At 44.2% G+C, this 24,516-nt stretch overlaps 1 protein-coding gene across 4 annotated transcripts in view; it reads right to left on the bottom strand.

Moving 5' to 3' along the window:
* TENM2 (teneurin transmembrane protein 2) overlaps window positions 1-24,516 on the bottom strand; it is a 1,384,955-nt gene that overhangs the window by 35,124 nt on the left and 1,325,315 nt on the right. For all 4 annotated transcript variants that reach the window (XM_049874278.1, XM_049874280.1, XM_049874279.1 and 1 more), the window contains 6 exons: window positions 16,558-16,578; window positions 13,230-13,462; window positions 11,863-12,017; window positions 9,774-10,648; window positions 3,135-3,310; window positions 1,278-1,513 (listed from right to left, as the gene is read on the bottom strand). In XM_049874278.1, the coding sequence (XP_049730235.1) occupies window positions 1,278-1,513; window positions 3,135-3,310; window positions 9,774-10,648; window positions 11,863-12,017; window positions 13,230-13,462; window positions 16,558-16,578 (1,696 nt within the window). The remainder of the gene's footprint in view (window positions 1-1,277; window positions 1,514-3,134; window positions 3,311-9,773; window positions 10,649-11,862; window positions 12,018-13,229; window positions 13,463-16,557; window positions 16,579-24,516) is intronic.

Below are 24,516 nucleotides of genomic sequence, written 5' to 3'. Positions count from 1 at the left end.
ATGTGAGCCAGACAGAAAGACAGAAGTGGGCTGAGTACTGCTTTGTCATTTCTAACCATCCTGTCCTTGGAAAGGTTATTTAGCTTCTCTGAACCTGAGTTCTACCATCTGACAATGCAGTAATAATAACTACCTCCATGGGCCTGTTGAAAAGATTAAAATAAGTAAAACACTTAAGGAGTACCTGAATGGTGCAAATGGTTAATCTGCTCAGTTGCTAACTGAGAGGTTGGAGGTTCAAGTCCACTCAGAGGTGCCTCGGAAGAAAGGCCTGACGATCTACTTCCGAAAAATTAGTCATGGCAAACCTTACGGAGCACAGTTCTACTCTGACACACGTGGGGTCACTGTGAGTCAGGTATGACTCGATGGCGACTGGTTTTTAGAGCATTTAACATAGCGCTTGCATCATAAAAGTGCTCAATAAATGTTATATATTAGTTTTTAAAAGACGTAACTTGAGATCACATTGCCTATCTGAGGAGCTGAGGTTGGTTCAAACTTCCTGCTGTATTCGATTGTTACTTCCTCTTGGGAAATTCTCCCTGACCCCCTCGGGTTGAGCGACAGCCCTCCTCGGGGATTCCCTCAGCACCTGAGTGTACTTGTCTCTTCATTTAATCCACCACATTACCCTTTGTCTGTCTATTCTACCAGACTGTCAGCTTCTTGAGGTAAAGAACATAGCTTTAAATTTTTGTCTTTCTGGTGTTTAGCAAAATACTTGGCACATAACCCTTTGCTGTTTAGTCGATTCCAACTTATGGTGACCCCATGTGTGTCAGAGTAGAACTGTGCTCCATAGGGTTTTCAATAGCTGGGTTTTCTGAAGTAGATCACCAGGCCTTTCTTCCGAGGTGCCTCTGAGTGACTTGAACCTCTAAACTTTCAGTTTTCAGCAAAGGGTGTTAACCATCTGTACCACCCAGGGACTTCACTTGGCACGTAGTTGGCACAAATAAACATTTGTTGAATTGGTCAGACAGGGAGAATTGAAGAAGATGGTGTGAAAAGAAGACGAAAGCCATCTGTACCTAAAGCATAGCATAAATCCCTACAGTTGGAAATGGCCACCTTTTTCAGTCTTAGGAGTTGGAGAACACTTCTCAAGGGAGAGTCCTGAAGAGATGTGGCTTCTAACGTCTGAGGAAAGAACTTGCCTTTTCCAGGGAAGAAGGAGCAATGGGAACTTGGGAGCTGGGACATGTTCTCAGGTCTGTGAGGAAAGGGTTTATCCTCTACCACTTTGTGGTAACACATAGGATGGAACCACTTACCCGGAGCTTTCTGCCAAAGATGGTGACTTTGCCTTTAATCTGTTCCTTTCTTAAGCGCCACTCAATGGAGTTTAGGCCATTCTCCATGGGCAGAGAGATGTTGCAGCGCCCGATAGTGGGGGTGATGGTGCCTGCCAGGACATGGGGCTCACTGTGGAAGCTGACGCCCATCCCATTGGCATACATCACCCTCAGGGTCCCATTGTTACAGAGCTGATAGCTGTTCCGCACTTGATCTGGAGAAATATAAGTGGGGTGGGGATAGGGAAAAAAATTATCCACTTAGTAGTCATAAGAGAATAGAACCCCTATTTTTATAGGTTTCCATGGTACTTTGCAGCTCTCCGTCTAAGGCTGCCTTCAATTAGCACACACCCCATGTTAAGGTAAGTCGCAGAGATGCTACTGATCCGTGTAAAGAAAAACATTATTAACAAGTGGCACTCCAGAAATAATTATGCTATGATATGTTTCTTTTACTCACTGAAGACTATTAATAGTAAATTTAAATGTTTAAAGTTGCCGTTTGCCTACCTAATCTGTGTCAATCAAATTCCTGATCTTTAACATATATATTTTAGCTTAAATAGAAAAAAAAAGAAAGGAAAACTACTTAATTTTTTTTTTCTTTTGTCTACCAACTAACCTATGGCTCATGGTCTAGCCATGGGTCAGATCCGCTGAAAATCCAAGTCCAGGATTCTTCCAGAAAATCCAGACAGAAAGCAACCTCCCCTCCCCTCATGTTTTGCTGCGGCTGATTCTCCCATGATGCCACCTCCACTCAAGAGAATTTTGAGGAGACTCAAATAGCATGAGGTAGACTGAGCCAGTGGGTGCTAATAACGTGTGTTTATCTTCCCGAATGGAATCTACACTAGTCAGTCAGACTTCTGACCTTTTCTGTTATCAGAAAGTTACAGGATGGAAACGTGGGTGTGAGACTCCTTTTACAGGTAGATTGCTTTCTGATTATCTGGGCAACGGAGCTCGGCTGGGCTGGCCTCAGAGATGTCGGCTTTTGGGGTAGTGAGAAAGTGTATACGTGTCACTCCTGTGATCCCGCCATCACGCGGAAGGACAGAATCTACATCGTTAATCATTTGGCGGAGCTGAAATAGAGTCATTGAGACAGACTCTGTCATGGGATAATAGTCCAGAAATGTCACCATTTATCTACTGAGAGGACACTTTTATCCTCTGACAATGAGCGAGCCCACCGACATTTTATCTTAATTAAAAGAAAAATTAATCTGCACAATTCCTTTTCTTGCCAGCCCCTGTGCTTGCCCTGGATGGCATGTCATGTCTAATGGCAACAATAACCATGGAGGTAGTCTAGAAACTGTTGGGATCCGAGTCTTGGGGAGAGATTGCTAAAGGTCTCTGATCCCAGGGTAATCAACTCAACAAACAACCACTTAAAAGAGAGGATCGGAACTGGACAAAAATTCTAGTGGTGGCCCCAAGAAAATAAAAGGCCTTCGAAAAGATAATTTACCCATGTGTGTTGGGTTGGTGGGGCATGGTAGTGGTGAAGGGGTAAATGGTGGGAAGATAATGGGTGGGAATAAACTGACATTTTTAAGTAAGTAGGTAAACCCCATACCCATTGCCGTCGAGTCAAGGTAAGTAGGTAGACATTTCCAATACGTAGACTTTGGTCTGGTGTAGATGATGGTCTCCTGTATCTGATTAAGTCATTTTCTACAAGCTTAATCTCTTGTAGAATTTGTTTACTGTGGACATTTGATTAAAGCAGAAACTGAGGCAAGTCCTGCAGGCCAGAAAATGCGCTCTTCTGGGCTTGGCTGGGTTCTGGGTCTGGGGGCAAGGTCGGGGTGGCAGTAGGCTTACCTTGTACCACAGTATAGGAGGCCTCAACGGAAGAGAGGTTGGTGATGACAGTGACATCGTCGTCACGGTTGGAGTTCTCGATGTCAATGGTGATGGATTTCTCCATTTCCCGGTGCAGACTGGTCACCACCCCCGTGGGGCGTGTCACATTGGTCAGGCGGCCCTCATGGTCATAGCTGGAGGACAGACACACCAGATGGAAGCATTTACAACACTCAGAGCCATACAAGAGGCAGACTGGTGGGGCCAGATTCGGAGGTGGAGTTCCTGGGTGGTGCATCACGCCAAGGAGCGCCCTTCATCACAGTCAAAACCTCACGCTGCCCTGAGAAACAGTGGTAATGATTCTACTGCTCACCACGATAACTGACTTCAGCTCAGTGAAGATATTTCGCTTGGTCTCAGGCCGAATGTACTTAATTATGCTTTCCCAAGTTAGAGAGAACAGTGACTTGTGAGCATCTCTTGCTCTTTTATTTATGTGTTCCACAAAACTGCCAAATTAATCTTCCTAAAATATCATTTTCATTATGGCACTTCTCTGCTGAGCAAACTATACTATTTTCTCACTGGCTTCTCAGGCAAATAAAAATCTGGCATTTTGGGCCATCCATGTCCTGGTCCTCCACACCAGTATAACCTTATCCTGCTTGTCTCCTGGTAGCCCTCTGGATGGTCAGGCTCGACTGAATTCTCCTCATGCCTTGGCTTGAGCACAGCGGGCCTGTCAGCAGGTAACTTGTGCTCTGTCCTATAGCCACATATCAACCAGGCTCAGCTCCCCAAGCAGCTTCCTTGGACAGTTGTCCCTGATGACTCATTTGATCCCAGTTGTCTGCAGTACCCAAGTCTAGCTACACCAGTGATCACTGCCCTGTTGCTCGCAAATGGCCTGAAATCGGGTCATCCCTATTTTATGAGGAGCCCTGGTAGCACAGTAGTTAACGAGCTCAGCTGCTAACCAAAAGGTGAACAGTTCAAATCCACCAGCCGCTCCTTGGAAACCCTATGAGGCAGTTCTACTCTGTCCTGTAGTGTTGCTATGAGTCGGCAATGGGTTTGGTTTGGGTTTATTCTATGGAGGAGTTCCTGGGTAGTACAAATGATTAACATGGCTACTAAACGAAAGGTTGGAGGTTGGAGCCTACCCAGAGGCACCGCAGAAGAAAGGCCCAGTGATCAACTTGAAAAATCAGTCACTGAAAACCTTATGGAGCACATTTCTACTCCGACACACATGGGCTGCCATGAGTGGGAATCCACTCCACAGTAAGTGGTTTCTTCTCTTACGGATATGTGTCATCCTTACTATTTTCTTGACTGATGGATTTTGGTTTTTTTCTCACCTCCTTTAACAAGAAGCCTTGTTGTATCAGTGGGGAGAGTGGTTCCTCTCCCTGGAAGACCATTGTACTCTGAAAGTTGGGACCTCTTTATGTCCCAGAAAAAGAAACCAGACTATTTCCAAGGTCTCAGTGTTGAGGCCTTTGAGGTCTCCCGGATGAGCCTTGTTCCTGGAGGAGGGATGTGGGGAGGAAGGTGGGGCAATGAGGCATTTTGCTCGGAGGGTTAAAAAGAAGGTCAAACAGTGCTAACTCTGGGTGTGGCTCTCTGGACTGGGAAGAGGGACAAAGTTGGGAGGCTCTAAGTGATGGAGAGTGGAGCTTGTGCAGCATTTGGAGGTAGGAGGACCTCTCAGGAGGATCGCTATGGAGAGGGCCCGTGAACAGAGAAAAGAACCACTGTGGCTTATGTGACTGTGTGTGTGCTTAGTGCCTGGACTGTAATGTCAAACATGGAGGGTGGTTGGTGAGTGGTTTCTGAATGGATGAACGCAGACCTGGCTCAGACTTGGAGTGATCTGTGGAACTTTGCTTTGGGGAAGAAACAGAAACAGCAAAGCTCTGCAGATGTTTGGAGGCTGGGTAAAGGTGGTGGTGGGAGGGGGGAAAACTGAGAGCCTGGTGTCCCAGCCCTTTGTCTTAGTCCCCATCACTTCCCAGGGCACTAGGCAGTGGGTGGGACAGGTAATACTTTCCATGGAGAGTCCTGATGTTGTAACCCCTATAACCAGGAATGGAGACTGAGTCAGCTCTCCAAGCTGAAGTTGCAGACAGAGGCTCCCTTATGCTTTCTTATCTGCTAAAGATATTGCCTCTCAGACAGGGATACAAAGGTGCTATTTACAATCGTGACAAATTAGAACAACCTAAATATTCATTGATTGAAGATTCATTAAATAACTGTTGATCTATTTATAAAGTACAAAACCTATGAAGCCACCAAAACTGATGACATAGTTTCCTATTTATTGGCATAGAAAATGTACATATAATTAAGTGGAAGAGCGGGATACAAAATACACTCCACTGATAAAATAAAATACCTGTATTTTTTGGGTAAAAAATATGAATATCTGTATGTAGAAGAAATTCCCTGAATATAGACATCTAAATGTTAGTGGCCACCATCCACCTGTTAGTTTGTCATGCTGTGGTAGTGGTGGTGTTGTGATGCTGGAAGCTATGCCAGCAGTATTTCAAAAACCAGCAGGGTCACCCATGGTGGACAGGTTTCCGCAGAGCTTCCAGGCTAAGACAGACTGGGAAGAAAGGCCTGGTGATCTCCTTCCAAAATCAGCCAAGGAAAACCCTATGGATCACAACAGAACACTGCCTGACATAGTGCTGGAAGATGAGCCCCTTAGATTAGAAGGCACTCAAAACACACAATGACTGCAACAATGCACTCGAGTGTACCAACAGTCGTGAAGATGGTACAGGACCAGGCAACATCTCATTCTGTTGCACGTGGGGTCACCATGAGTCACAGACAACCCAATAGCAACGAACAACAGCAAATGTTAATGATGGTTTTTCTGTGTGGGAGTTCTTCTCACCTTTGGTTTCTTTTCTGTATACTCCCAAATTTTAGAAATTATTTGTGATCAATATGCTTTACTGTCATATTTTATAGTCAGAAAAAAGGCATTTGAAAATAAGAAAATGAAGTAATTCTAAGTGTCTGTGTATAGGGTGTCTAGCATAAAAACCCAAAGCCAAACCCGTTGCTGCCAAGTTGATTCCGACTCATAGTGATCCTGTAGGACAGAGGAGAACTGCCCCATAGGGTCTCCAAGGTGCGCCTGGTGGATTTGAACTGCTGACCTTTTAGTTGGCAGCTGAACTCTTAACCACTACGTTCCTGCCTCCTGTTGCCGCTAGGGACAGTGCTGAGGAGCATCCTTCCCCAGGACCCAGGCAAGGACTTAATTACTGTATTTCCGGGACACCTACACTGTTCAGGCTGCCCTGCTTACTTATGAGAGAAGTAGAAGGAGCCAGAGCTTCTACTTTCAGGGGACAGAGAATTAGAGTCGGGACCAGAATCACAGGGAGAGAAACATGTTCTCTTTAACTTTCAAAGAAGATCTAGCTTCTAGCTGCCTATAGCTCTGCTAACTTCTCCGATGGAGTATTTGCAAATTCAGATTTCCCTACAAATACATCTGCACTAAAGAGCAAGGAGCTACGAGTTCCAGTGATGGGATCTCAAAGCCAACACAATGGAACTAGACAAGGCTTGGCGGAAGTAGGGCTGGAGGCTGCCTTTGACTCATTTATTCAACAAGTGTTCAGTGAGTACCTATTATGTATCAGGCACTGTTCAAAGCACTAGGGATATGGCTGGCAACAAAACGGACACAAATCCGGGCTCTCACAGTGTGTACATGCTAGAAGGGGAGGACAAAAGTAACCAAGAATAATATGTCAGATGGTGACAGCTGAGCAGATAAAAGTCTCCTCTCTCTAGAAAGTGCTATGCAGAGGGAAGGCATTTCTACTCTTTCTGCTGACGGGAGGATTTGCACCCGGCTCATGTATCAGTGTGGGAAGAGAAGAGAGGAATTTCCCACCTCAAGTTCTCATTAAAGTCAGATGTTTCCTAATAGCATTGAGTCTTTATGTGCTTTTGTTCAATACTCGAACTCCTTTCTCTAGGGTTTTGGCTAAGGTTATGTACACAGGGAGTGCCTGGGTCGTGCAAATGGTTAATGTGCTCAGCTGCTAAGCAAAAGGTTGGAGGTTCGAGTCCACCAAAGGTACCTCAGAATAAAGGCCTGGTGATCTACTTCTGAAAAATCAGCCATTGAAAACCCTACGGAACACAGCTCTACTCTGACACACATGGGGTTGCCATGGTTGGAACTGATTCAACGGCAACTCGTTACTGATTTTATACCTAGAATGAATGAAATTAGTAAACATTTCCCAACTTAGGTTGGGTTACTACGGAGGTTAGACCCTTGCCTTCCCCACATCACCCCATGACAAAGGCAATCAGAGGACAAGACTACAATAAACCCACCCCTGAGGCCTGCAGAGTCCTTCCACAGCCTTGCTAAGCCCCAGAGAGAGAGAAGTCGCTGGGGCTGGATGTCACCTCTTGTGTGATAATTAATTGAGGTGTGTAACTGGTGGTTATACACCCAGAGTTGGTTTCAATCTCACAGTCCCAACAGGAAGTGCTGTTTGTGTCTGATTGTTAAACTGCCAATTTGCTGACCATGTTTAAAAAATGCTACAGAGTAAAAAGAATTAATTTTTTAGGAGGTAAAAGAAGGCCTTATACATTAGAACCTTCACAGTGGAGAATTAGTCATTATTACATTTACCATATATACGTGTGTATATATATGTATGGAAACCCTGGTGGTGTAGTGGTTAAGTATTACAGCTGCTAACTAAAAAGTTGGCAGTTTGAATCCACCAGGCGCTCCTTGGAAACTCCATGGGGTAGTTTTACTCTGTCCTATAGTGTCGCCATGAGTCGGAATTGACTTGATGGCAATGGGTTAGGTTAGGTTATATATATGTATACCGTATATATGTATATATCTACGCACACACATATATATACTTGTGTACATATATATAGCAGCTCATCAAATCAAGTTTATGCAGTTGCCATGTAACTTCTGAACAAACTTAAAAAAAAAATTATGAATCATGTCTATGCATTCATTAAACTAAGGACCCCTCCTGGAAAACAGTCTCTCAGTTAAGAGTTCATGTCTGTGGATATACCCAAACTTGAGCTTCTTTCACTATAGTCTAAACCAAAAAACCAAACCAGCTGGCATCAGTCAGCTCGGACTCACGGCAGCCCCATGTGTGTCAGAGTAGAACTGTGCTCCACAGGGTTTTCAGTGGCTCATTTTGGGGAGGTAGCTCACCAGGTCTTTCTTCTGAGGTGCCTCAGAGTGGGCTCAAACCTTCAACCTCTCTGTTAGCAGCTGAGTGCGTTAACCGTTTGCACGGCTCAGGGACTCACTAGAGTCTAAATCAGGCCTAATTCAGAGTGGCCTCCCTAAGAGTGTCAAGTTTTTTCCTCAGTCACGTGAGTCAACCTGTCATCTGTGAAGTGCACTGGGTCTTTGGGTGGAACAGCTAAGAGAGAAGATGAAAATCTAGGAAGTATTTGGGTCAAAGTATATAGCTTTAACCTAACTTAGTGGGAGAGCTAAATATGGGATTCAAAGGGAGTCAACCATGGGCAGAGTCATTGGCTGGTAAAGTATGACCAGTGCCCTGAAGGATGTTAGGGTGCTTCAGAAGTACAAAGATTGAGCTTTGCCCAAAGAAGGACGCCAGAACAAGGGAAAGCAACTCTGTGAAGCCATGAGTCTCCAGCAGGTGGCAATAGCTTCCTTTTGCATTCTCCCAAGCCCTTTGGCACACAAACAGGAAGTGAACATTCCTGGACTTAGGACTGATCCACAATGAAGTCTTCTGTTCTCTCTCATCCCCCTTTCTCTATGTCAACCCCTCCCTAACTTACTAAATTCTCAGCTAGCAGCAACATCTAGACAGAAGGCAAGCAAGGGCTCCAAGTACAGAGGGGTTAACATGATCCTTCACCACCGAGGAGAGCCAGATGCTTGTAAATTCCATCATAGCCTCAGCCAGCAACTGGGAGAATCAGCCTTGGCGGCTTCCTGCAACCAGCATCCCACCAGTTAATACCTGCAGCAGCAGGCAGTTTGACCAAGAGCTGCCTGCTGGAGCTAGGGAAAACAGCTTTTTGGCAAAACAAACAGCAGGACTATTAAACATGAGATAATTGTTAGGGGAAATATGACTAGCTCTCCCATCTTTTAATATACCTAGCACTTTATCTGTATTGATCTGCTTCTGCTAAGGAGGAAATTCAGAGTTTATCTACCTGTCTGTGCAATCAAGTGTGATGCTGGACTATTGGCAAATTACAGGAGCCCCACTGGGATCTTGCCTCTTAGGTTCTAATTTCCGCACCCGTGGCAAACATGAATAATCAGCAAAGTTAATCAACACTTGATCTCCCAGGTGCTGTGCGTGTCCAACATCCTGAAATTTGAACGGCAAGCAGGCAACGAGAATTCCAGACCCTTGCAGGGAGGATGTTCAATATCAGAGACCCAGTAGAGTGAACAGTGTAGGAGTCAGGGAGAGGGGACGTGAATATCTTAAGGCAATAAGTAGACATTAAAGTTAGGGAGACAACAGGACTATGCAAATTTAAGAGCTCTAGGACAGCCCAATCTATATGAGAGCTATGGAGTGTAAGGGTTCTTGGGAGATACTTTACAAAGCTACTTACTCATAGAAAGTTGTCCATCCTGTTTCATCACTCTTGGTGGCTAGGAGGCCAGTGTTCCCATCATAGGTCATGAGGCCAAGCTCCAGGTTCTGTGTGGACATGACCTTGAGCCCTCCATTGGTGCCCACAGTGAGGGTGATGATCTGATTGTCAGGCATGAGCAGGTGGCGGGGCATGCCACTGCTGTCCCGACGGATCTTCAGGGAATTCCCATTATTGTCAATCAATTCAGTGACATCATTGTCAGCACTATATGTGAAATTGTACAAGTACTCCCCTGTCACCAGGCTCACAGTGTATTGGTGGATGCCATCGGCATTGAAGACATATAATTCCTGCTCCCCAGGGGAGGCAGCCTCATACTGGTTGAAGGCATTTAGAACAGGCTTGTTCTTGCTTACTGCCCTGATCCGAATATTTCCAAGATCTGCGATGTAGATGGTACCATCTGGAGCTACAGCTAAGGATGATGGGGAATTCAAGATGGCGTCAGTTGCATAGGCATCATCTCCCGAGTAGCAGTTGCAGTTGACATCATTTTTGCAGTCGCAGTCTGAGGCTGCTCCAGCTAAAAGGCAGATCTCCCCATTGGTTGTTACCTGGCGTAGACGGTTAATCTTCTTCTCATCCGTCTCAGTGATATAGAGGACCCCCGTGTGAGAAATGGCAATGGCACTGGCCGACTCCAGAGCAGAGTGAATGGCTAGCTTGCTGAGAGAGTAATCAATGCCTGGGACCTGGCAGTGCATGGGGCGTCCTGCAATGATGCTGACTTGATGGTTCTCAGTGATGCGAAGGATGACATTGTTCTCTAGAACATACAGGGAGTTATCCATGGGGTTGACAGCAAGGTCTGTTGGCCATTCCAGGCGAACCTGTGGATGACATAGCATCAAATTAAAGGACAGTCTCTAATATGCCCAAGGTTTAAATGTGTAGGGCACTTATACTGGCTTGATGCAGCTGGGAAAAAGAGACTTAGGCTTTTAGCAACACATAGTACTAGAAATGCCAATCATGGAGCCACTTATCCATGGTCTATGCTATGTGTACATGATGGAGAAGGAGAGACCACCTAACTAACATCTCCTCCTGTATAATCTGCTGTGGTTAGAGGAGGTCTCCATTTCTACCCGTGGTATTGTCTCTCTGCCCCAGATGATTGGAAGAGGGTCAGAGTTGTCATATATGACTGTACAGGTGCTGTACTACACAAGAGGCCCATGTAATCCAGCTTGTACTCTGCTCCCCAAGCCAGGGGCCTGTGGAAGCTCTGTTAGCTTAGAGGGAACACCTCTATCTAATTCACACAAAGGATCCTTGTGGCTTGGAAGGTGGTTCTGATCCAAGAGCAGCCAACACACAGGCTAGCCAGTGAACTACAACTTGAGTCTTTCCTTGAAAAAATGAACTGGACCAAACAGGTACCTCCTTTGTGGAATTTGAAATAAAAATCTCCATAGCAAGTCATCAGTTAGTTGTGGAATTTGAGCTGAAATTTTATGAGGTTAACTGAGGGTTGAAAACGCTTTTATAGGAGAGGTGAACATATATCCCAGGTTGGTTGAGAACCCATATAACAAGCCCCAGTTTCCCCTGCTGAAACTTTGAGCCAGCCTCTCTTCCCTGAAGAGCACCGGGCAGACACACTTTGGGGCATACCGTAGAGAGCTCTGCTCTAGTTACTCCTGCGCAAAGTAAAGGTTTATATAGTGAGGATGCAATCATGTCAGATTAACAGGGGAGTTCTGATTGACATATAACACTATACGGAACATTCTCAAACCTGTAATAATGATGGGGAAGAGAGGTAATTACACAGCAACTCCTACCCTGTAATCTGCCATGGCTGGAGTGTGTCACCAGCTCCACTTTTCTGAGCAAGATTTCTCTCTCTCTTTCCTGATGTGTAACATTTACCATTCCATCTTGCTGTCTACTTCATCTCAGCCATTCTCCAATCAAACCTGGGATCTGTCGTATCTTTCCCTCCCACTCCACTTCCAACCCAAGCTGGAAGCAGGTGAGAACTCTAGAATAAGAACCAGGTGTTGCTTAGTGATGACAGAAATAAGAGAGACAGTCCCACCTGGGCTACGTCCATGCTGGAGTCACAGCTCAGGGGCCTGACGGCAGTGAGGTCATTGGAGCCTAGCAAGGTGGAGATGATGCCATTCTGGTCAACCTTCCGGATCATGGTGGCGTCGACGAAGTACATGAGCCCATTCTTGTCTACTGCAATACCTAAGCAAGACACAGTGTGTGAGCGTGTTTCTCAGAAAGGTGCTGGGCTGGGGTGTGGGGTGGGAGAGGTAGAAGTGGGGACACCATGCTGGGCACTCTGCATAGACGAGGGGCCTTACGGGGCTGGACTAACAGAACTACTCAGAGCAGCGATTCTCAACTTCTTTAGGCAAAAGCCTTTCTCACAGGCATTGTGCTGGGTTCTGACAATTCCTTGGGTGCTGACTGCATGACCACCCACTTCCCTCCAATTGAAGAAAGTATCTTGGGCTGTAAATGAGTGAAAGTGGTGTTATTAGATAATAACCTTGCATCTATTTTCTTTCAAAAATAGTTATTTCCAAAGTTCATTGCTTTAAAAATTATTGGTAGGAATTACTTGGAATATCTTACACCACTGACTGCAACCATGAGGTTGAAAAACAATGATTCTTGAAGTCACAAACTCCCAATTCAAAGTATTTCCTCTTTAACAGAGCCTAGACTCAGCTTAGTATTTCAATGCTCTGGGGGCACGCTGGGCCTTGGCACTCCCCAAGGCTGGCAAGCCACAGACTTCTATTGACATCTATTTCTTCTGTATCTTCATCTTAGTCCCCAGGTACAAGACTTTGCATTTGTCATCCATGGTACCACTGCTTTTATGGTGGCTAAAAGTGCTAAAACAGGAATTAAATCCTCAAATGACTGGTCTTTAGTCCTTTTGAAACCAACATCCATTGGTGCCAAGAACTCCCCCGTTCCCAACTCCTGGAAATTATACCCACTCTTAACTGCTACCATTTACTGGGCATTTACAAAATGCCAGGCACTGTGCTTAAGACTTCACATACATTATCTAACAGAGAGTCTAGGGGCGGTCGGAGGCCCCCCAGTGGGCTCTGCTCTGTCTGCAGCCCACATAGCTGGCACTGTGGCCAGGGAAGCCACCAGTTCCTTCAGCATCTCTGTGACTGGCAGCAGTCAGAAATCTCCAGGTACAGTCCACCCCACTTTTCATTTGTAGCATATGTGGGTGATAAAGTTTACTTCAAAAGAATTTTTTTTTTTTAAAAAACACCCACCCACATGCCAAAGCAATCTATCAGAGTTAAATTATTCTAGGGAAAGCTGTAGTTTGGACTGCTGGGCTCAATTCTGTTCCGATAAGAAGAAAGCCCAGCTGGTGGCAAGATGTGCTTGGGGTGGGGTTTCTTCCTTCATGACCTTTACCTCTTGGGCTCATCAGGGTTGCATCCACAGCCTTCCCGCCATCCCCGCAGCGGGCTTCATCGAAGGGTAAACACTGCTCTCCAGTCCCTGCCACAACTTCTGAGTTCCCAGCCAGGTCCTTGGATCCACTCAGAGACTTGATGCGGTAGATTCGCCGACTGTTGGTGTCAGAGACGTAGAGTGAGCCGGACACGGGATCCACTGCCAAGTAGTACTTGTGTGCTGGGTTATTGCTTTAGGAGGAGAAGCACAAAGAAAAACGAGAAGGTGCTGTGAAGCTAGCCTATTGGATCTAAAGTGCTGACAAAAATCCTAGCAAGGCTCTTACCTTCTCTAGTATCTTTCCACTTTAGTGAACTGGAAAGAATCTAACATCGTAACTTAGCATTTTAACATATCATGGCTCTTAGTTACTTCTAATTGGACTTAAGCTCCTCATGCTACCATAGAATTTATTGTTCCCCATGATGCTAAAATAGGTGTTTTATTAGCTGGTATGAAAGAGCCCACTGTGCTCTTATTTCTATGAACAGCATAGTTATTCAGTCCTGACAACGTGTGTGTGTCAGCCTCCTTTATTTTGCCCCTTTGGCTTTGTATGTTTTCAAGTGGGAGTGTGTAACACTTCCATGTGACTCTGTTCTCTTTCCCATCTATCTATGCCTCTTCATTGCCTCCAAGGGACTAGACCGTTAGCACTGGGGCCACCTGGAGTGTTCCTAACTTTGTAATGGCATGCTCTCCAGAGCCATGCCCGCTCCTTATCCTCACACCTTCTCTATCATACCTCAGTGTGCACATACATGAAACTGGCATGTTAGTGTGAAGAAATGTGGATGTCTTGCTGATATCATGTCCAGAATCTGAGGTACTGAGAGAGGAGATGCCGTTTTTAAATCTTGGGTGATAGTGAGACTACAGGCATGAGCCAGCATCTACTAGGGCTCTAAGCCACAGTAGGAGATATACCTTTGTGTGTGTGAAAATGAATTAAGAAGGCATTTTTTTTTTTTAAGCCTTAGAAACTGGGACCCGCTCTCCTGTTGTGCTTCTAGCTGTCCTATGGAATGCTAACTAGGACAAAGCAGACTTACAGAATTGGTGGAAATGGCCTGGGACTAAGACACAGATGACTCTAAACTCAACTCTGACCTAGCTGCCCTATAACAGAGTAAGACTTGTAGAAGTGGTGGAAATAGCTCAGGACTAAGACACCGGAAACTCTAACCTCAACTCTGACCCATCTGGTGATCTTGGGTAGATATTTTGGCTCTGTTGGGAATTAGCTTCCTTATTCGTCAAAGGAAGAAATCAAATAGGATCATCTCTAATGTCTTGTTTCCCCAAATCCTACAAATCTTTCCTTTGCAGTCACTGTCACTAGTTGCAAGCTGGGAGCAGATTGTGTGTGCATGCTATTTGCATACTGGCTATGGAGGCAAGCAGTGAATGCCTCTCTGTCCTGTGTTAGACTAGGTTATGGTGCCATGTGTATAAAATTAGCATAGGCCTGTCATTGTCAGTTATTTTTCAATTGTTCTTTGGATTTATGGGAGGAGAGGGGTTGGAAGAGGTAAAAGGGGAGGAGAGGTGTTGATACTGTTGGATCTATTCTGTGGACATTAGCTGGAGATTTATTAATTAAAACACCATCATTTGTGTTCTTCGCTGATTTAAGGAAAAAAAGAACTAAGAAGCTATTTTTAGGAACAATTTGTGAACCGAGACCATCTTGGATTCCAGCTTCTCCTCAGGTTGTGATTAAAACACATAACTGAACTAGAAGTCAAGGTCTTTCTAAAATTCCAGCCTAGATATCTGGTTTGAAAGAGTAGGCTGTCTGGGATTCCTTCCCTTCCCATTTCCTTTCTTTCTTCTCTCTCTTTTTTTTTTTTTTTTTGCTACTAAGTTATTAGAGAATAACCACATATGAAAAACAAATTAGGGCAGAAAGGGAAAAATTCATGCCACTTTTTAATTAGATGCTGCACTTTGTCACTAAACGAACAGTAGCTGGGTGACCAACAGAAGGATCAGGGCATTGCTCATCTGTGCCTATCTCTGAGCAAGATAATTAATTCTGAACTTTCTAGGGAGCCTGATTCGTGGAGGCTTTTCAAAATCTCTGGCAGAAGAGCAGGCAGTTGAGGGTGTGAGGTCAGTTCTTGTGGGGAGCCCATTCTTGCCCATGGCCCCATACTCCCTTCAAGCAAGATTCTTGGGAAAGAAGCTCAGGTCAGATGGGCAGCTATGCTTCCACAGCTGTGACTATGCAAAGGTCAAGTCGGGTATGTGTGCTTGAAGGGGTGGGGCATCCTTCTAGGACATTTCTGTTTTTTTTTTTTTTTTTTTCTTTCAATTTGGCTCAAATGGCGTGCCTATAACCAGTTAATGTTGTGGCCTGGGAAGAAAAAGCCAGAGGACTTTTCCTATGCATGCTGATGTCATGTCCACCAGGATGCACTAGTACAACTTGACTCCACTGTCTGTTGAATTTCGACCTAATAGCCTGAAGAAGCTCCATGCAATTTTCGTTTTAAGAAGTGAGAAAAAGCATTCCCCAGAGTATTGAAAGCAATTGCTTTGTTTTTTTTCTCCTCTTCCAAATAAAGATAAGGTCCCATTTCTTCCAGAAAGCTCATGTTACACCCCTTTCAGTACAGCGTGTGAGTGTTTGCTTATATACGGGTAAACTACACCCTCTATGTGAATTGTACCAGCATGGTTTTAAATGATAACCTTGCATCAATCTTATGACACAGGCTATGTAGCCCCAAAGTGCTTAGCCTACACCCTTCATCCTACTTGAAAGTGATTTAACCCAATGGAAATTCCCAATGCATCTGACTGCTGGATTCATTCTGACCAGCAGATTGGCAATTAGCTTATTTATTTTTTTTAAATGACCATATATCCAGGGGAAAAAATCATTAATGAGTTGAAAATGAGTTTTTGACCCGTTTCCAGTTCATTAAAGCTTTTGTGAACCCAGTCCAGCATTTATAAAAGCCAGAAGTTTGCCTCAACCCTTTGGCCCAATTATGGACCACACTGAGCAGTCGGGATAAAAGTTCATCAAGGGTTCACTATCCTGTGCTTGCATCTCCCGGAAATTCTAATTACTGTCAGCTTATTTGGTTGCTTTTTGACTGCATTTCATAATTGCTAAAGCTTATCATATCCACAACACACAATTAGCACATAAAAAAGTTACTATATTTGGTACATAAAAATATACAACATTACACAAGAAGCACAAAACAAAAAGCAAACACAAGGAAGCAAACGAACCATATCAAATTATACGGGAAAGAGTTCTTCGTCTTACCTATGTTTAAACTCTTTATTTCTTTACAGAAAGAAAACAGAAGGAAAAAAAAGAACAAACAGTTAGCTGAAGAATTGATGAGAAAGCAAACATAACATTTTCGTTTCTCATATAAGGGGACCCATAAAAGGCAGTCCTTTTCTTTTTTTCCCCCTTCTAACTGACAGCTCCTAGCTCAATTACTTGGGAAAGGACTCCTGATTGGGAGTGAGCTGGACTCTAGGGAAACCTGGGGGAGAATTCTTGAATTCCCTGGACCAGCAATTTGGCTGTCACATGACTTAAGCAGCAATGGGTGAGAACAGACCCTCTGGCCACGGAAGGGATGGCAAATAGGTTACATCTTGAGAGCCAACACCTACTGACTGATAATGGCTGCTGGAAGTGCAGCGGGTAGAACAATTCTGAAACCAAATTCAAGTTCAGCAATAAAGAGTGCTGTGACTCATTTGCAATGTCTGTCCTGGGTGTGGAAGGGAAAGTGTTGCCATCTGTGCCACCTATTTGCCATGAGTACGTGACAGGGTAGAGTCACTATCACCCAAGAGAGAGCCCCTGTCCATTTTCAACTGTGTGTAGTTGGGGGAAGACTGTTGAACCCTGATAGTCTGAAATATTTCTTGTCCCTGCTCCATGCCACCTTTCCCTCTCCCCAACTCACTTGCACGAAGGGATCCCAAATAGTCATTATTTTTTTTTTTTTACAGATAACATTCAATACTGTGGGGACATTCATCTATCAGATTCATGGGTAATAAGACCCTCTTGTGGTTGGATCCAAGGGCTCCAGTTACCATTAGTTTTCTGAGAAAAGTTTCGTTGGTTTTTCTTTTCAGAACAAAAGTACATTTCAATTTCAACAGGGAAGTGGCTGAAAGTTAACATTAGGGAGAAGAAGAGATGCTAAGACCTCAAGTAAGAAATACTCCAGATTCTGGAAGCTTCTAGGCCAAGGAGGAAGGAGCCCTTGACCCCTTTCTCCTTTCTTCTGGCTGAGAAAGGAGGCTTCGGGGCAGGGACAAAAAGGGCTTAAGGCTCTGATTCCTGCCTAGGTGCACCTCAGGCCCCTGCCGGGGGCCATCATTAGTGGTGGCTTTGCACAGGGATTGCATTTTTATATTTTATTTCAACCTTTTAGTTTTTTCAAAAAAAAAAAAAAGTTAATTAAATGATGCTGATCACTCCTGAGCTCTGACTGACATAGCGCAATTTAAGATTCATTCGGCAAAGGACGGTGTGTCAGGGCGGGAGCTGGGAATTCCTGCGTCTATTTTATATCGCTTAATGAAAGTGAAATGTTATCTGCCACCAGTGGTAGTCATATTTGGCTCTTAATTATTGCAATATCAGTTCTACTTTTTTTTAGTCAAGATTTTGTGAAAAGACTGGATGGGATTTGGGTCTGCAGACCTGACCTACTTCTTTCCTAAGAACATTTGCTCTGAATTGATTAATATAATATCTGTGTTGGGGTAAGGATAAGGGCAGGGATGGGGAATCAAGTCACTGGAAAGCACAGAGTCCAAATGATCATACGGATAGGAGCTTTGGAGAAAGGCTGAGGTCACAGCTACTCCAGTCCAGGACCATTAGCAGGGTGGGTGCTTAGCAGGCAACAAACCAAAATAACATCATCATTGAGTCAGTCTTGGCTAAAGCTGTCCAGGTTGGAGGAGGACAGGTGACCTACTTACAAGGGACAGGCCATGGCCTCAATAACACAAACCCTTTAAGGCACACTCTCTGAGGAAAAAGTAGCATCTCAGATTCCAAGAATTGAGATGGATTAGCTCTTCATACCACAGAGTCTCAACTGTTCCTGTGAGAAGCCTTCAGGGGACTCTCCTAGCATTTTCAGCTTGTCTTGCAGAATCATGGCGTGCTGTCTTATGATTTATGTTTGTGTGCTTGTCTTCCTCACTTCCTTGTGAGTAGAGCATGGTTTACTCATTTCTGTATTGCTGATACTTAGAAGGCCCGGCAGAAGAACCGGAAAACGGGTTCTTGAGTAACGGAAGGAAGGAATGCGGCTTCTTCCCTTTGTGTTGGGCAGACACTGCCCTGGACTATCTCCAATTCTTCATGTTTTGCTCAGAATCATGAAGCTCCTCCTGCTCACTGTCTCAAAATGTAGACTGTGGCTATTCTCTGCCCTGAACCTCAATGTAGTTTTCTGTAAAATGGGGGTTCATCCCTGCCTGACATAATGTATGTACGAAGCACAGGTGAATGTGCCATCACAGGAATGAAGCTTGAGCTTCAGGCCACTTCCTTATGCAGGCCTCTTCCAAGGCTGTTAACTGCCCCAGACTTGGATTTATATGGCCGTATATTTTTGTAAAAGTTGTGAAAGTAAGATGTTTTAACTTCTATAGGTTGAGATTGCTGTCTCTTTCCACTTCAACTCCTTCTCTGTTCTATGGTGGAGCTGGAGTAGTTACAGGTCATCTTATTATCATTACTCACTTTAAGTTTGGACTAAAGGGAAATTGAGTTGAGGATACATTCAGTTTAGGTTTAGGGGGATGTGTTTATGTGGTTTATAGTCACTTGAGCACCTAGTTAAATTACTGCTAGCTATTCTGACATAGGAAAGGCTTTTCAGGGATGTTCCTGGCCTCCTGTGCTGATTTTCTTAACTGTCATTATAAAAGTGTAATGCCCAAAGTAGAATTCATAGTTCAGCATTATAAGCAGGACATCAGTGACAACGTGGTTAATTAACATCAATTCAAAGGGCGTTTAGATTATAAGCTGCCCCGCAAAACTTGGAATGTCCAGAAATACTAAAAAAGAAACATTATAAAGGTTTCCCCAAATTTGACAACTCCAACAATTTACACATCGCCAATCATAAATTGTGAGGCAGAAATAAAGTTTTCTAATTTATCAATAATCCCAAACAGATTTTGACCATCTATATTAGAGGAAAGACTGAGTATTTTTTTGTTCTTTGCATAATGATGAAATTATAAAATCATTGTCATATTAAGAGATAATCAAAGGGTATAAATCCCAAAAGTGTAGGAAAACAAGTCTCATAGAATTGTGATGGCAGTTACTTAATAAAAAACATGCTATTTTTTTTTTTTGATTTTGTGATGTTTGCACTAATTGTTAGCTTTTTAAATTTATAATTTGTTTTGGTTTCTTTTCTCATCTTAAATAAATATTCCCCTTCATTCCTCATTTATTTTTCATAATTTTTTTTCTTAGAGAGGACCTCCCACCCCACCCCCCGCCTTCAATTGCATAAGTTTCAGGCCCCATGCAAGGTGGCTCTGTCCTTGGGAAAAGGGCTTTGAAAACAGTGCCAGGCACTGTCTAAAATTTGGTGGGCATATTGTTGTCCCTGTTATTCTGGGTTGAGTCTCTTTGTTGTCTTTTCTGTCCCCCATCCTCATATCCTCACTCCACAGGGCAAGCATTTGCATAATCTACTGTTGTTATGTTGTTAGGTGCTGCCCAGTCAATTTTGAAACATAGCAACCCTATGTGATAGAGTTGCCCCATACAGTTTTCTAGGCTGTAATCTTTATGGGAGCAGATCGCAAGTCTTTCTCATAGAGCTGCTGTATGGGTTTGAACCGCCAACCTTTTGGTTAGCAGCTGAGTGCTTAACCATGGTACCACCAGGCTCCTTTATTTCTTGAGTCCCATTCTCTAGCTAGAGCCATATTTCCTCCCAAACATTCTGCCTTGGTGTCAAACAGAGTTTGTCCTGGTTGAAATTCTCAATAAACAAAGCTTGTCTGCAGTGGTGCTTATTTCTAATCTCTGCTGCCTTTGCTCTCCTTCCTTGGCTCCCCTTTGCCCACGTCTCCTCCTTTTCCAGCCCTCACAGTTTTGGCTGGAGAATTTCCTTCCCTGCTGTATTTATGCCCTTGACTCATCCCCAAAGCGTCGCCAGAATCTCAGTATGGTGAAGTGGTCCAGCTGGAAGAAAACATCTTTCACATCAAAATAAAATGTCATGTTTGGAACATTAAAACAATTAGAATTTCAACTATTAAGGAACATGTGAGATTCCTATGTTTATCAAAAGGGGAAGAAGTCATGAAAAGGTAGAGAGAGAGAAACCATACTGGAACTTATCATTCACTGTCTTATATTGGGGTCCATTTCCTAAGATGTCCTCAAATTGGGAAATTACAAAGAGAGGAAGGGTTTTTCTCTGACAAAAATTCACACTAAGATTTTAATGACTGAAAAAAGAATACACTCTCCTCCAGAGGGCTTGGGTTTTCCAAGGACCATCTGAGAGAGTGATAGCTATAAGAAAGGAAATGAGCTACTAAAGGTGTGGGTGTTGACAATGTCCTGTATACTGGTGGAATCGTAGCACAGAAGTGATAACCGTTTTACCCAAGAGGAAGGGTCTTTCTAGCATCAGAAGTTATTTAAGAGTGTAGAAGTCTGCCTACATGTTTTAGACAGGCAAAGCAAGGAGGATGAGAGAAGGATCCTGAAGGAACCACGGGAAATCTAGAATAGGATTCTAGGCCGAGGCTCAGCTCTGAGGTGGGTAAGCAAGATAAAGATGGGCACTGACTCCCGAAATGGAATAATTCAGCTGCCAAATCACAATGGAGAGAAGACATAAGCGAGACAGGTCTCTTCCTCCCTCCTTCCTCCCTTTGCTGCTTGCTGTTTTGAAGAGAGGGGATTGACAGCCCTTTGTTTTCAGGTATGTAGTGGGAAGAAAAAGAAGAATCAAACCAGTGTTCTTGTAAAAGCTTAACTTCTAATCGGCTCTGGGTACCTGGCTGATGAAAGCAAGAACAAGCTCGAAGGTGGCTAAAACAGGAGAAAAAAAATCACACGGCTGTCAAGGGGAAATTGGGAGTTACTCTCCCTCAAGCTTGACTCAATGTCACCACATGGGCATGGTGTGGCTCCCGCTGAGCGAGAGTGGGCTGAGAGTTCAGATGGTTGGTGTTGTGGCCGCTGCACTTTGAGTGACATGGAATCAAGGCCCAATTCTCATGGAAGCGCCGGGAAGATTCCGGAAGACACTGATCTTGGTCTGTGTCTAATTTAAGCAGATGTCTTGGGCACCTAAGATGACAAGGGTGTCTATCCTAGAAAAGCTCTTACACTAGGGCCCTGAAGACTGACATAGAAATAACTAGAAAACAAAGCAGTAAATGTTGTCAACTCTAATGGAAAATCAGAGAGTTGAGGGATTCAGAAGAGGATAAGGAGGAGCATTTTGGCTTTCTAGAATCTGGGACCCTCAGATTGAAGCGTGAAGATGGACGTGATGATGTAGATTAGGTTGGGAAGGCATTGGAAGAAGAGAGAAGTACGAGTTATGGTTTGGATTTGGGCATGTACAAGCACCAGATGGGCTCCAAGGAGGAGTAAGGGCCAGATGTGGAGGATGACAAATGGCAGATTAAATAACTTGATCCTTTTTTTCCCTGTGGGCCATGGAAATGCACAATGCTACCTCTATCCCATTTCCCTCATCCTCCTATGGCTCCCCATTGCCCATAGGATGCCTAAAGAAGGAGGTCTTCCTAGGATTGAAAAGGGAAACAAAAATTGTTGGGAAGGGGCCCTAGATGAGGAGACTTATCATAGGAAAAGTAGTTTGTCTAATTGTCAGTTTGTCAGCTCGAGGGTTATACAGTCTCTTCCATTTCTCTTCCATCTTTCTCTCATTGCTTATGTTTTGGCTATTTCCCTAGTGGAATATTCTTCTCTGGAAAGCCTTTCCACACCCTCTTACTCCATCCCATGACAGAATGAAGCGCTGCCTCCCTCTCTGTGTTTGTATGGTGATTGGTTCCTGGATCCTCCAGAACATTCGCGTTGTTTTGCTTTTACTTACTAGGTGCCTGTCTATCACCCATGGATGGGTGCTCTCTGAGGCTGTGTTTCATCTCCTTTAGTATTCTCGGAGTGTAGCCGAGGGCTTGCTTACCACTGAGCTTTGTAAATGCCTGTTGAACCACTGAGTCTGCAGCCTCCTTGGGGTGGAGCTGGTGATTTCTCCTTCTCTTTTTACACCTCGTAATGTCTGTTATGTAGCCATGGTAGTGCAGTAGTTAAGAGCTCAGGCTGCTAACCAAAAGGTCAGCAGTTCAAATCCGGCATCTGCTCCTTGGAAACCCTATGGGGCAGTTCTACTCTGCCCTATAGGTTTGCTATGAGTTGGAATCGACTCAATGGCAACAGGTTTTTTTCTGCTTGTTTTTTTTAATGTCTATTGTGGTATCGTGGAGTCCCTGGTGGTGTAATGGTTAGCATGCTCAGCTGCTAACCAAAAGACTGGAGGTTTTGAGTCCAACTAGAGGCACCTTGGAAGAAAAGCCTGGCTATTCTGAAAAATCAGTCATTGAAAACCCATGGAGCACAGTTCTACTTTGTCACACATGGGGTCATCATAACTTCGTGTCAACTCAGTAATAACTGGTTTTCCAATGCCTGTTGCAGTCTTAGCCCCTGAGAATACTGAACAATAGTTGCTAGCTGTCAGGTTATTGGCATCTCTCCAGCAGGGTCCTCAAAGACACTTAAAATGTAAGTACAACCTTCTGGCCTCTTCTAAGTCATTTCCATAGTAGCCGAGGCTGTGTCAGAAGGTACCTATTATGGACTAAATTGTGTCCCCCAAAATGTGTATCAACTTGGCTAGGCTATGATTCCCCATAGTGTGTGGTTGTCCACTGTTTCGTGATCTGATGTCACTATCCTAGATGTAAATCCTAACCTCTAGATGTTAATGAGGCAAGATTAGAGGCTGTTATGTTAATGAGGCAGGATCAATCTACAGGATTAGGTTGTATCTTGAGTCAATTTCTTTTGAGATATAAAAGACAGAATCGAGTAGAGAGAATGGGACCTCATGCTACCAAGAAGAGAATTGCCAGGAGTGCAGTGTGTCCTTTGGATCCAGGGTCCCTACGCTGAGAAGCTCCTAGATTAGGGGAAGATTAATGACAAGGACCTTCCCCCGAGCTGACAAAGACAGAAAGCCTTCCCCTAGAGCTGGCACCATGAATTCAGACTTCTAGCCTCCTAGACTGTGAGAGAATGAAATTTTGTTTGTTAAAGCCATCCACATGTGGTATTTCTGTTATAGCCTACCCAGTGCCGTCGAGTCGATTCTGACTCATAGCGACCCTATAGAACAGAGTAGAACTGCCCCATAGAGTTTCCAAGGAGCGCCTGGCGGATTCAAACTGCTGACCATTTGGTTAGCAGCCATAGCACTTAACCACTACACCACCAGTGTTTCCTTTTCTGTTATAGCAGCACTAGATAACTAAGACACACCCTCATCCATTTAGATGCTCAGGTCAGAATCCTAGCATCACCCTTGATTCTACACTTTTTTTCATTCCTTACATCCAATCCATCAGTAACTGGAACAAGTCGCCATTTTCCCTCAGCCCTCCTATTCCAAGGTGCCGTCACCTGAATCATGGATGACTGACTGAGCCTTCTTACGGGTTTTTCTAATTTCACTCTGTCCCTACAGTCCATTCTCCATATTACAGCCAAAGTCATCTTTAAAAATGCAAATCAGGTCATGTCAACTCTATCTCACTCCCTGCTTCAACTTCCAATGGCTATCCGTTGCTGTTGAAATGCAACTTACACTTCTGGACAGAACCAGTAAGATTCTCAGGCATCGGTCCCCTACCTACCTCTCTGACCTCCTCTGAAACAATCCCCTGCAGCTCACAGGTCACTGGCCATACTGGGCTTCTCTCAATTCCTTAAATAAGCCAGGTTATTTCCTGTATTAGGACTTTTGCACAACTTTTCTCTCTGCCTGGATGCTCTTCCCCAGATCTTCACATGGCTGACCTTATCATTTGGGTCCCGGCCTAGATGTCACCCAGTCAGAGAGGTCTCTCTAACTCTCTGTTATCTTAAGTATCTTCCTCACCCCACCCCCCAAATAGTTCCTATTTCTTACCCTGTTAGATGTGCCTTAACACTCTC

The sequence above is a fragment of the Elephas maximus genome, chromosome 2 (genome assembly GCF_024166365.1).
Source record: "Elephas maximus indicus isolate mEleMax1 chromosome 2, mEleMax1 primary haplotype, whole genome shotgun sequence".
Classification (NCBI taxonomy): Eukaryota; Metazoa; Chordata; class Mammalia; order Proboscidea; family Elephantidae; genus Elephas; species Elephas maximus.
Note: the sequence above shows the minus strand (reverse complement) of the source record. Positions and strands in the feature narration are given on the sequence as shown.